This window comes from Podarcis pityusensis, assembly GCF_964106645.2.
Source record: "Podarcis pityusensis genome assembly, chromosome: 8".
Classification (NCBI taxonomy): domain Eukaryota; kingdom Metazoa; phylum Chordata; class Lepidosauria; order Squamata; family Lacertidae; genus Podarcis; species Podarcis pityusensis.
The window spans coordinates 16,388,592-16,402,085 of record NC_138033.1 but is presented as its reverse complement, the minus strand read 5'-3'; the positions used below and the strand labels follow the sequence as shown (position 1 = coordinate 16,402,085).

The window sequence follows — 13,494 nt, the reverse complement described above, 5'->3', positions numbered from 1 at the left end:
TGAGCTGCGGAGGATGCTTTCGCCTTTGGAATAAGATGTTACAGCTCTGCTGGGGAAAACTGGATGGCGTCAAAGACTGACTGGATGCCAAGGATCGGTGGGAGGAACCGGCTGGAGAACCACCAAGGGAAGAAGGCTCAGAGCCCGGGGAGCGGTGGTGGGACAGTGATGAGTGGTCAGAGGAAGAAGAGAGAGAAGACTGGGAAGTGGTGGTGTCGGAAGCTGAAGGGGAACAGGGCTTAGTGAGCAGGAAGAGTCTGTGGCAGAGAGCGGTCCAGAATCAGAGGCAGAAGCTGAAGCAGGTGAGGAGGCAGGAGAGAGGCCAAGAGGCAGAGATAATAATAAATAATAATAATAATAATAATAATAATAATAATAATTTATTATTTATACCCCGCCCATCTGGCTGGGTTTCCCCAACTACTCTGGGCAGCTTCCAACAAAACACTAAAATACATTAACCTATTAAACATTAAAAGCTTCCCTAAACAGGGCTGCCTTCAGATGTCTTCTAAAAGTTTAGTAGTTATTTTTCTCTTTGACATCTGGTGGGAGGGCGTTCCACAGGGCGGGTGCCACTACCGAGAAGGCCCTCTGCCTGGTTCCCTGTAACTTGGCTTCTCACAATGAGGGAACCGCCAGAAGGCCCTCGGCACTGGACCTCAGTGTCCGGGCAGAACGATGGGGAGGTGGAGACGCTCCTTCAGGTATACTGGACCGAGGCTGTTTAGAGCTTTAAAGGTCAGCACCAACACTTTGAATTGTGCTCAGAAACGTAACTGGGAGCCAGTGTAGGGTCTGCTTCAACAAGCTTCCCTCTCATTTGGTCTCTCAGAACCAGAAGAGGCGTGAAAAGGGCAGAGGAGATACTGGTGACACACATACATAGTCTCCAATTGCTTGGGGAAGAGAGGAGGGGGACTTAAGCACCTGTGGGAAGGTGGTCACCTTCAGTCTCAGCAACAGCTTCATGGGGAGCAAGACCTGCAGGAGATGAGTTGCTGTCTGTGCTCATTAGGCCTGACACTCCTGTGCAGATCATGTTTCTGCTAATAAAGAGTTAACTCCCACTTGCTAGTGTGATTTACTGCTGGCTCACTCCTGACAGGAGGACACAGTGATGGAAAGGGAAGTGATTTTACTTTGCTGCAATTGTTTCTACAATGTACGGCTGCCTTCCGCAGCCTGGTACCCACCCAGACTTTGGAACTACAACTCCCAAAGCTTAGCCAATGGTCAGGGATGAATGGAGCTGCAGTTCAACACCTGGAAAGCTACATGTTCTCCATCCCTGATCTAAACATTATTCAAAGCAATCACTTTGGAGCTGCTCTCATGAGGGACCTGAAACTCAGAACTGCTATGGAACCAAGGAAACATGAAGTCACATGAGCAGATTAGGATATGCAAATCTATAATAATAATAATAATAATAATTTATTATTTATACCCCGCCCATCTGGCTGGGCTTCCCCAGCCACTCTTTTGGAAAGCCACTCCTTTCCAAAAAAATATTAAAATACTGTAATACATCAAACATTAAAAGCTTCCCTAAACAGGGCTGCCTTCAGATGTCTTCTAAAAGTCTGGTAGTTGTTGTTCTCTTTGACATCTGGTGGGAGGGCGTTCCACAGGGAGGGCGCCACTACCGAGAAGGCCCTCTGCCTGGTTCCCTGTAACTTGGCTTCTCGCAGTGAGGGAACCGCCAGAAGGCCCTCGGTGCTGGACCTCAGTGTCTGGGTAGAATGATACTGGACCGAGGCTGTTTAGGGCTTTAAAGGTCAGCACCAACACTTTGAATTGTGCTCGGAAACGTACTGGGAGCCAATGGAGGTCTTTCAAGACCGGTGTTATATGGTCTCAGCGGCCGCTCCCAGTCACCAGTCTGGCTGCCACGTTCTGGATTAGTTTTAGTTTCCGGGTCACCTTCAAAGGTAGCCCCACGTAGAGCGCATTGCAGTAGTCCAAGCGGGAGATAACCAGAGCATGTACCACTCTGGCGAGGCAGTCCGCAGGCAGATAGGGTCTCAGCCTAGGTACCAGATGGAGCTGGTAATAGCTGCCCTGGACACGGATTTGACCTGTGCCTCCATGGACAGCTGTGAGTCCAAAATGACTCCCAGGCTGCGCACCTGGTCCTTCAGGGGCACAGTTACCCCATTCAGGACCAGGGAATCCTCCACACCTGCCTGCCTCCTGTCCCCCAAAAACAGTACTTCTGTCTTGTCAGGATTCAACCTCAATCTGTTAGCCGCCATCCAACCTCCAACTGCCTCCAGACACTCACACAGGACCTTCACTGCCTTCACTGGTTCTGATTTGAAAAAGAGGTAGAGCTGGGTATCATCCGCATACTGATGAACACCCAGTCCAAACCCCTTGATGATCTCTCCCAGCGGCTGCATGTAGATGTTGAAAAGCATGGGGGAGAGGACAGAACCCTGAGGCACCCCACAAGTGAGAGCCCAGGGGTCTGAACACTCATCCCCCACCACCACTTTCTGAACACGGTCCAGGAGGAAGGAGCGGAACCACTGTATGACAGTGCCCCCAGCTCCCAGCCCCTCAAGACGGTCCAGAAGGATGTAATGGTTGATGGTGTCAAAGGCCACTGAGAGATCCAGCAGAACTAGGAAACAGCTCTCACCTTTGTCCCTAGCCCACCAGAGATCATCAACCAGTGCGACCAAGGCAGTTTCAGTCCCATGATGAGGCCTGAATCCTGACTGGAAGGGATGCAGGCCAAAAACAGCAGGTGATGTCACAAGGCTGTCAGTCTTGAACTGCAGGGAAGAGAGACCCACTCGGGGAAGGCCTGTAGCTTAGTGGTAGAGCATCTTGAAGGTCCCAGGTTCAATCCCTGGCATTTCCAGGTAAAGGTGCGAATGTCCTCAAAGAGCTACTGCCAATCAGTGTGGACAATATTGACCTAGGGCAGTGTTTCTCAAAACTTGTTTGACTTTTGTTGGACTACAACTCCCATCATCCCTAGGGGTCAGAAGGGACTAATGGGGTCAGAAGGACCAGGGGTCAGAAGGGACTAACGGTCGGACTCGGTAAGACAGCTTCCCATAATAACCACGTAATAACAGAGAAAAATAATTAAGAAGCTCCCCCAATCGTTAACTCTTAGCTTGAGTCAGATAGGAGACCTGGAAGGTCACATTTCCCTCCCCCCCCCCCATAGCTGTCAACCTTCCCTTTTATTGGAGGGAAATTGCCTTATTCCAGCGCTGTTTCCCGCTGCTATTCCGGATTGTTAGATATCCCGTAGACTGTCCCCGGGACAGGTGAGGATGCTGATCCCTTATTTTCAAATCTGAAAGTTGACAGCTATACCCCACCCCCCACTGGCCTAATGTTCCCCACTCCAATCCTACACTAAGGTTGCTTAAGCTAAGAAAGGCCGGAGCTGGGTTTGTGCCTGGAAGAAAAATACAGTGGTACCTCAGGTTACATACGCTTCAGGTTACAGACTCCGCTAACCCAGAAATAGTACCGCGGGTTAAGAACTTTGCTTCAGGATGAGAACAAAAATCGCGCAGAGGCAGTGTGGTGGCAGCGGGAGGCCCCATTAGCTAAAGTGGTGCTTCAGGTTAAGAACAGTTTCAGGTTAAGAACGGACCTCCAGAACGAATTAAGTACTTAACCCGAGATACCACTGTACCTGCATCTTCTATGTACAGTATTTTTTGCTCTATAAGACTCACTTTTTCCCTCCTAAAAAGTAAGGGGAAATGTGTGTGCGTCTGATGGAGCGAATGCAGGCTGCGCAGCTATCCCAAAAGCCAGAACAGCAAGAGGGATCGCTGCTATCACTGCACAGTGATCCCTCTTGTTGTTCTGGCTTCTGAGATTCAGAATATTTTTTTTCTTGTTTTCCTCCTCCAAAAACTAGGTGTGTCTTGTGGTCTGGAGCGTCTCATAGAGCGAACAATATGGTACCTTGTCCCAAGTTCCATTGAAGAAAAGTAATGTGTACACACACACATATATATGGGGTAATCAGTGGCTGCTCCCAGACTCTGGAACTCCCTCCCTGGAGAAACCAGACTCGCTCCCTCTGGGGTAAAAATAAAGAAATAAATAATAGTGTCAGCTGAGTGGTTAATGCACTTAACAACCATCCACCCTATGCAATTTGCCCAGTCCTCTTTTAAAGCAGTCCAAGTTCGTGTCCATCACTGCCTCCTGAGGGAGCAAATGCCATAATTTAACTGTGCACTGCTTTTAGTCTACTTTACAGCAAGCTACAGTGGTGCCTCGCAAGACGAAATTAATCCGTTCCGCGAGTCTCTTCGTCTTGCGGTTTTTTCGTCTTGCGAAGCACGGCTATTAACGGCTTAGCGGCTATTAACGGCTTTAAGAAAAAGGAAACAAACTTGCAAGAACTCGCAAGACGTTTCGTCTTGCGAAGCAAGCCCATAGGGAAATTCGTCTTGCGGAACGACTCAAAAAACAGAAAACTCTTTCGTCTTGCGCGTTTTTCGTCTTGCGAGGCATTCGTCTTGCGAGGTACCACTGTATTAGGAGGTTTCACTCTGGCATCATGGATTGGCACAGCTAAGCACAATATCCACAGGGTGGCCCTAGCCCTTCCATCAATCTCCTGTTAGCAGGGCTGTTGGCCGTTTGCAAATTTCTGTCGCCGCCCCGCATGATTGACATGCAATTTTGCATGGAGTTTCCCTCAGCTCACAATTTGGCTCTCACCATGCCTGAAAACAAGCAAACAAGAATTCCCTTCCTCCTGCCACTCAAAGAGAGTAAGCCCGCCCCTGGAAGCCTTCATTGGTAAATGCATCTTAATCGCGTGACTTCTTCTGGCCTACCACGGCTCAAGAGAGGCCTCCCACCCCCACCCCCACCCCGCTGGTTGTTTTGTAGCCCTTTGACAACTGAATCGCCAGGCTCGCTGGATGTCAAGCTACAGGATCTCCTATCTGAGCCGCCTGAGATCGCTGGAAGGAAAGCTGCAATCCTAACAAGGCAGGCACGCCCGCCCGCTTCCTTAGGAAAGGGGCTTATTACAATTTAACAGAATCGACTGCCAAGTAAACATGCAAAATAGAAGCAGCAAGTCTCGCCTCTCTGCGTCGTTAACACACACACACACACACACACACACCGCGCGCTTTTTAGTGGAATGGGATCATGCTCGCTCGCCTTAAATTAGGGACGGGGAACCTGCAGCCATTCAGGAGTCTCTGGGGAGACCCCTCCCCGCTCCGGTCTGGGACAAAAGAGTTTTGCTCACGCAACGTAACAGCGGATTAATTTGTAGAAAGTAGGTCAAGACACGGCTTTTGTGCTGATAATTCCATTTTAGTAGACTAAAACAGCGTCTGGGTACCAGATCCCGGGAGCTAGCAAGCCCGCACCTAGCGCAGTGGACGCTGCTTTCCGAGTATACACGCACAGCGTCCGCCACCCCACGGCTGCTAACTCGGAAGCAACTGCGACTCTGTCCAGCGTGGCCCGCGCCCAGATTAAGCGTCCACAGGCTGGCAGCTCGAGCAAATATTCTCCGTAGAGCATGCTCAGTGGCAGCAGGAAAGGGTGGGAGGCGAAACGCAGCACAGCCGGAGCCTTCGCTTGTTTACTCCTTAAGTCTTATCGAGTACAATGGCCCTTGATTTTTAGCAAACCGCGCTTGAGATGCCAGCCTTGCAGGCGCAGCTTCGAGTTGTTGCGCCGAGCTAAGCGGTTCACCGAACCGGGCTCCTATCTGCTCTCTCTCCAGCCCCACATCCGCCCCGCCAGTCAAGTAGTATTCAGGGGGCTCCTTCTACCGTTTGAGCTGTCACAACTCCCGTCCCAAGCACACCCCAGCTGCCTCTAGCATGTACGCATGCGCCCTGGGGACCGCAATAGCTGGGGGGTTACGATCTTAAAAGTATCCGATCGCGCGTAGATACCGTCTTACTCCCCCCCCCCCACCCGATCCCTTTCTTGCAGCTCCGCCGTTGCAACATTCTCCCGCAATCGCCCAACGTTCTAAAACAACAAAGAACGCTTCCCCACACACCCCACCGCCTTCCCACGCTGCCGCAACGTTCGATCGAATCCCGCAACGTTCTATCCGCCGCGGCGGCTCGTTTGCAACGTTCTATTCCACCCCTCCTCCACCGCTGCCGCCGCCGCCGCCTCTTTCTTCCCCCGCCCCGGATCGTCGCAGCGTTCTATCCCCTCCCCCTCCTCCCTCTCCCTCTCCGGATTGTTGCAACGTTCCATCCGCTGCTTGCTCGCCGACGTTCCAAAGCAGGCCGCGGACGTTCGATCGGCAGCAGCAGCAGCAGCAGCAGCTCCTCGGATCCTTTTCCGCCCTTTCCCCCCCTTTCTTTCAATCCGCATCCTCCGGCTCCCACGCTCTCCCGTCTCTTCCCCCCTCACGTGTCCCGGGCTCCCAGCTGGGGAAGGAGGGGAGAGAGAGAGAATCTCTCGCTCTCTTTCCTCCTCACATGACCCGAGTGTTTGTCCCCGTGATCAGCGCCTCGGCTCCCGTGTCTCCTCCGCGTCCCCTCTACCTCCATCCGGCGTGAGATTTAAACTTCGTCCCCTCCCTCCTCCCCTCCCGCCCCCTTCTCCCCCTGGTGCTGCGGGGGTCTTTCCCCCACCCCCTCCCTCCCCCTCCCTTTCCCCCCCTTCCCTTCTCCCCCCATGGACATGCTGGATCCCGGCCTGGACACAGCCACCGCCTCCGCTGCATCCAGGTAAGGGGGAAAAGATCCCACGACACCCCCATTTAGCAGGGCGGGGGGGCTACGGCACCCAGCCTTCCCTCTCTTCTCGGGCCTAGCGAGGGTGGGGGAGGGGAGAGGGAAACAGCCATGATCCTCCTGCGGCGGCAGCAGCAGCGGCGCAGAGAGAGTGGGGGAGAACAAAATGGAGGACGAGGCAGAGCTTAGGCTCTCCGGGACGGGGAAGTGGGACGAGGGTGGGGGGGGGCACGGCAATTCCAGGGGACGTGACCTGGGTCTGAGAACTGGGTGTCTGGAATAAAAGGGAAAGTGTGTGTGTGGAGAGAGAGAGAGGTTGTGATCAGGACGACTCCGTGCCATTGTAGGGTGAGAAGCAACGGGACACCCCCCCCCCACCAAAAAAAAACAACCCCACACTCGCACACGCACCGTCTAAGATCTGAAATGCATTGTTTGGAGGGCTGGGGAAGGGGAAGATAAATCTTGGGTTTGTGTGCATTTGGAGAGGGATGGGGGTGGGGAAAGCATTCAATGTTTTGGTGGGGGGGAGGGCGGACACAAAACACTGATTGGCAGGTAAGGGCTGGGAACGGGGGTAAGTGACTCTGAGCAGGGAGGAGGCTGCCAGGGTGATCAGAAAAAGTGGGGCTGCGATTGTGGGCTGCAAAGGAGAGGGAGTGATGGGGGTGGGGAGAGGGAGAGGGTGTTAAGCTGAGAGTCCAGCAGTGTGTTGTAGTGGTTAGAGACTCGGGGTTAAATTCCGACATTGACACCCCCAGGTGCTCTTGCTGCCTAACCCTACATCACAGGTTTGTTAGGATTAAAATGTGGGGGGGGGGGGAGTGTACACATTGCATTCCTCATTCTCCTACCCCAGCTCCTTAGTGCAGGCATGGGGAATGTGTAGCCTTGCTTTGGGCTGCAGTACCCACCATCCCCAGCGAGGGCTAATGGGACCGTGACTGCTGGACAGAGGGGTGCTGGGAGTCCTCCATCACAGCAGCCCAGTGGTCAGATGTCCCCCAGCCTTGCCTCAGTAGAAGGATGGAAGAAAGTAAGAAAAAGGCCTGGCGGGCTTAGCAACATGGTTCCTTCACTGCGAACAGAGGACCAAACACCACTTCATCCGCTGCTGTTTCTGGGGGTGTTGTGTGAACGCCTAATGTTCATCAAGTGAGCACCTATGACATGCGGTCGTGACCACTGTGCATGGTGCATACATTATTGGAGAACTGGGATTGGCTGCTGCGTTTCCTTGAGAAAGATACACACCTGGTGGGAAATCCAAAAATACTGCAGTGCAATGCGGTCTGTGTTAGGACAACCTTCCCCAACTTGGTGACCTCCTGCGCTTGTGGGACTGTAGCTGCCATCTTCCCTGATCATTGACCATGCTGCCTGGTGCTGATGGGAGTTGTAGTCCTAAACATCTGGAGGGGCACCAGGTTGAGGACGGCCACCCTAGGAATAGTCTTTGTTTCCTTCCGGGTTGCAGTTCTGCTTCAAGGAGGGCCGTCTACTCTGCGGCAGTTGGGCAGAACAGCCAGTGCAGAATTGTGCTGTGCCTTGACACTCCCCTCCCATGGCTCCGCTCGCCTATGGTGAACAAAACTGGATTCCAGGTGACCAGGCAGTGAAAGTTCCATAATTTAGAAGAGAGGGGGCTTAACCATGGGTACGCCACAAATGACTAACATGAGCTATGTGTTAGGCTGGTAAGAGCTACTGTAGGCAGTAATATTTGTGAATCAATTTGCAAGACTGAGTTGTTTCAGGGAGAAGCAAGGGCATCCTGGAATTTGCCTCCTGGGTGAACGCATTTGGGAGGGTAAAAAGGTAGAGTCCCTAGCTGATTGTTGGGACTGTGTGAGGAGAGGGTTCATATGGAAAGGAGTGGTTCGCCAAATGAACCCTGGGAATCCAAGCTCTCTTCATTTCATCTGCCTAGTTTGTTGTTGTTGCTATTGTTAAACCATTGGGAGTCGGAAATCTTTGCTGATCTACTGCACATGCAGATCAGCCTTATCTGGGGCTGCCATCATACACTGAGGTTTTTCCGGACACATCTGGGAATCGGGCTGCAGAACGGCATCTGGGCCAGCCTTTCTCAACCTGTGGGTCCCCAGATGTTGTTGAACTACAGCTCCCATCACCCCTAACTAGCAAGGCCAGAGCTTAGGGATGATGGGAGTTGTAGTCTAACAACATCTGGGGACCCACAGGTTGAGAACCACTGATTCTGGGCAGATTTTTGCTGAAACGGCAACATGTCCAGAAAAACCCGGACATATGGCAAGTAGGGCGATTATTACAGTCATACCTTGGGTTACAGATGCTTCAGGTTGCGTTTTTTCGGGTTGCAGACCCGCCAAAACCCGGAAGTAGCGGAACAGGTTACTTCCGGGTTTTGGGGGTCGTGCATGCGCAGAAACGCCAAATCGCAACCCGTGTGTGCGCAGACGTGCCGCTGCAGGTTGCAAACATGCATCCCGCATGGATCACGTTCGGAACCCAAACGTCCACTGTATTAGTATTTTTTAATGCTTAGTAAATCCAAGAAAAGCACCAAAACATTTTTTGGGTGAGGGAGATGTTCCCCCCAGAATACTCAACAACTTGTTTTAAAATGGACCTGTATAGATTGGTTGCTATTCTTCACCGCCCTATCCCTGATGTAATGTGTTGATTTGCCTGATATCACCCATGACTTCTTCCCATAGAGCTTTCCTTCAGTAGAACACACACACTCTCTCTGTATGTGTAGAGTTTCCTGGACCTTTCGCCCATCCATGCACAGGCTTTCGGCAATATTTGCTGCATCATGTGCATTCAGACATTATTGTGTCGAGGTGGGGGGACCACCGGGGGAAAGATGCACAGAGGCCGGCAGGATAACAGCTTCCTTGAGGAAAAGCGGCTTTTCTGAGTTTGGTGTTCGGGACGTTAGACTGGACCTGGAGAGACACCTGGGCTCAGATCATCGCTCAGTCACAAAATTCACTGAGTGACCTTTGGGCCAGTCCCTTTTGGTCTACTCAGTCTACACCAAGGCACAGTGAAGAGGATAAGAGTGGAGTGGGGAAGCACTGCATTAACTTCCCTGAGCCTGGAAGGAAGAGTAAGATTTTTTTTAAAAAGCTATAACATGAAATAATTCAGCCAAATACTAGGGTGGTTGCCATAGGTGACCAGGAATTACATGTAGGTGATCCATGGAACTTCATGCAAGTGAATAGTTGGGCTAGAGAAAGAGGGGCAGGGTGCTTCTTGCTCCCGTGTCAGGCGTGTGTGTGTGCGTGTGTATTTGCAGATTTGTCATTTTTGTGGTGATTTGTAAGGCTGATGGTGTGTGTACATGTATATACATACAGTGGACGCTCGGGTTGCGAACGTGATCCATGTGGGATGCACATTAGCAACCTGCAGCGGCGCGTTTGCGCATGCACAGGTTGCAATTTGGTGCTTCTGCGCATGCGTGACCACCAAAACCTGAATGTAACCTGACCCGGTATTTCCAGGTTTCAGCTGGTCCTTAACCCGAAAAAACGCAACCTGAAACGTCTGTAACCCGAGGTATGACTGTACTGACTTTCAGGCTCAAAAATCACACTGTTAGCCACTCCTAGACCCCAGAGTGTTGGCAGATTTGTGCAGATGTTGCTCAGGCTCCCATCACCCTTGACCACTGGTCACGTTGGCTGAGGCTGCTGGGATTTGAGACTCCCACCATTACCTGGAGGGACCCAAGTTAGCCACCTCTGTGCTTCCTCAGCTCTTGGCAGCGGTGGAAGGTGAACAGACAGGCAGGCATCTCTTAGACGCTGTCAACAGTGGTGAGGCCTAGCCCTGTTGGTGAGATATAAGAGAAAACGTAATAGGGGTTGCTACCCCAGATTCTTCTTCCCCTTCCCCTTCTTAAACTCCCGGAATTGATTGGGGGCATTTACCGGGGTTTAAATAAGGAGAGAGAAAGCTCCTAAGCAGGGGTGGGCTCTGTTGTGAACAGAGAGAAGCATGACTTGACGGGAGATGCCAGAGTTATCTCATGTGATTGTTGGTGATGCCAGGAGAACCATTGGAAGCTGCTTATGTAGTGTCAGGGGTGGGGACGCCTCAGGCCTTGGTGGGGAGGGAAAATGCCTCCTTCCAGCCCTCTTCGGGACTCTCTCCAGGACGCTACCCTTCTCACGAGCCCTACTTTGCACCCTCCGTGGGTGTTCTTACCTGGCTGGAATGGGTCCTTGGGATCCAGCAATGCCTGGAATGTCACATAGAGAGTGGAATGCGTCTGAGAAGCATATCTGCTCCACACTGACTGGCAACAGCTCTCTCGGGTTTTAGGCAGGCGTTCTCTCCCCTTAAAAGTATCTGGGGAGGCCAGGGATTGAGCTTGGGATCGTTTGCATGGAGAATATGTGCTCTGCCACTGACCTGTCACCTTTTCCCAGGGCTGTCCCTTTCCCAGAAAAGGCCATGAAAGCAAGGAGAGGGACTGCGCTTATGAGATTGAGGAGGCAGTAAAGGGAGGTGGGGATGAAGAGTCTTGCGAGTTCTAGCGCTCAGCGTATTGGGGAGGGGTTGGCCAGATTGGGGGGGGCCTCTGGGCAAAATCTTACCTGATGGACCCCTTTGTAGGCCCAGACAAACGTACCTGGCTGTGGCACTCTAGACAGCGCCAGAGCCATAGCTAGGTGATCTTGCGCCCCTGGCAGAACCGTCGAGATCGCGCCCCCCCCAGCCACAGACAAATTAGCTCTTCTTTCCGCCTCTCCTCCAACCCCCGTCCCTACACCCATTCAATTTAGCCTCTATTTAAAAATATTTCTTATGAGGCAATAATCAACATTTATATTTATGGACATATTTTTAGCCAATTTTTTGGGGGGGGCCCATCACTTGCCTCCCTGGCAGGGGCCCACCTCACCACCCCCTAGCTACGGCCCTGGACAGCACCAGGCAGCTTCGAGCTGCAGTCCAAGGGCATCTAGAGGGTCAATCCTGATGCAGGGCAGACAGAGAACAATCCCTGTGGTTTGCCCCCAACATCTGGTCTCTGAGTTTCCATGGCTAGTCAAGATGACCTTGACATCAATGTCAGCTCTGCATCAGCGGTCTTCCCAGAAGTGCGTGCCAGTCACATAAACCCAATTTTATTGAGACCTCCCGTAAGTGCCATTCTCTCTTCTGTACTCAAGTTCCCACATCTTATCCACAAAGATTGCTTCTCCTCCCGCCCCCCAACCCGGCCACCTCCCCAAACTCAGCTGCTATCCCCACAGGAGGTGAGAATAATTAGAACCCTGTTATGTACCAGGCAGTAATAAAACGAAGGGCTCCATCTATTTTCTGTCTGTTCTAGTCCTAGTCATCCTTTTTTATTATTATTTTAAAAACCACCCTTGTGTCTAGTGTGCCCTACATGCTTTCAGCTGAGTATATTGGGGATGGGAAGAAGTAGAAAGGCAGGGTCCCCCATGGGTAGGGGTGGGTGACGGAATAGAGGCCCAGGTGCCATGATGTCTCAGTGAAGCTCAAATGACTCATAGAATCACAGAATTGTAGAGTTGGAAGAGGGACCCCAGGGGTCGTCTAGTCCAACCCCTGCAATGCAGGACAGCTTCTCCAGGATGGTGGCTGCCAAACGTTTTGAACTCTCAGCTCCCAACAGCCCTTGCAGGCGTGATGGGAGTTATGGTCCAGCAACATCTAGAGGGATGCAAATTGGGGACAGGTGAAGAGCCTGCTGGATCAGGCGGGTGGTCCAGCATCCTGCTCAGGTGGGGAAATTAGAATTAAAAAGAACTCCTGCCTTTCCTGCTACCCATTGTAGCAACACTGCAACACCTACACTGAATTCCTGGATATCATAATAGTTGGAGTTTTGGGGCGGCAGGGGGATGGTTAGCAGCAAATCACTTCTCCAGTGGCGAAGAACCAAAATAAAAGGTTTTTGTTTTGTTTTTTTTTGTTTTTTAAAGCAATTTATTAGGTTTTACAATAAAAATAAACATAATAAGCAATATAACATTGATCTTAACATATTTTCACATTTTCTTTGGACTTCCTCACATCTCCCGCTCCCACTTTCATCGTTGTAACGTTTTGTCAGCAATTTATCATCTTATTTAAATTCTTATATCCCTTCTATATTTCATAATCTTATAATTCTCAAAAGGAGCTAAATTTCACATTCTTACTTATTTTCTTAAAAAACTTCTAAATTTAGTGGTGCTCAGTTATTTTGATCTAGCATCTTGTTTAGCATTCACTCAAATTACAGTACTTTTGTAAATAGTTCTTAAATTTCTTCCAGTCCTCCTCAATCCTCTCTTCTCCCAGGTCACGGATTCTGCCGGTCATTTCAGCCAGTTCCATGTAGTCTATCAGTTGTATCTGCCATTCTTCCAGTGTGGGTAGATCTTGAGTTTTCCAATGTTTTGCGAGAAGTATCCTTGCTGCTGTTGTTGCATACATAAAAAATGTCTGGTCCTTCTTTGCCACCCCTTGGCCGACAATACCCAAAAGGAAAGCCTCTGGTTTCTTAGTGAAGGTATATTTAAATACCTTTTTCAGTTCATTATAAATCATTTCCCAGAACGCCTTCACTTTAGGGCAAGTCCACCAGAGGTGGAAGAACGTTCCCTCACACTCTTTGCATTTCCAACACTTATTATCAGACAGGTGGTAAATTTTGGCAAGTTTGACTGGGGTCATATACCATCTATAAATCATTTTCATTACATTTTCTTTCAGAGCGTTACATGCAGTAAATTTCAATCCATTACTCCACAAC

At 50.9% G+C, this 13,494-nt stretch overlaps 1 protein-coding gene across 2 annotated transcripts in view; it reads left to right on the top strand.

Moving 5' to 3' along the window:
* Positions 1-6,207: 6,207 nt before the first annotated feature.
* USF2 (upstream transcription factor 2, c-fos interacting) overlaps positions 6,208-13,494 on the top strand; it is a 28,193-nt gene continuing 20,906 nt past the window's right edge. Inside the window, exon 1 of one of the 2 annotated variants that reach the window (XM_081019133.1) lies at positions 6,208-6,713. In XM_081019133.1, coding sequence (XP_080875259.1) covers positions 6,661-6,713 — 53 coding nt within the window. In that variant the 5' untranslated portion in view covers positions 6,208-6,660. The remainder of the gene's footprint in view (positions 6,714-13,494) is intronic. The other variant, XM_081019134.1, reaches the window with a different exon arrangement.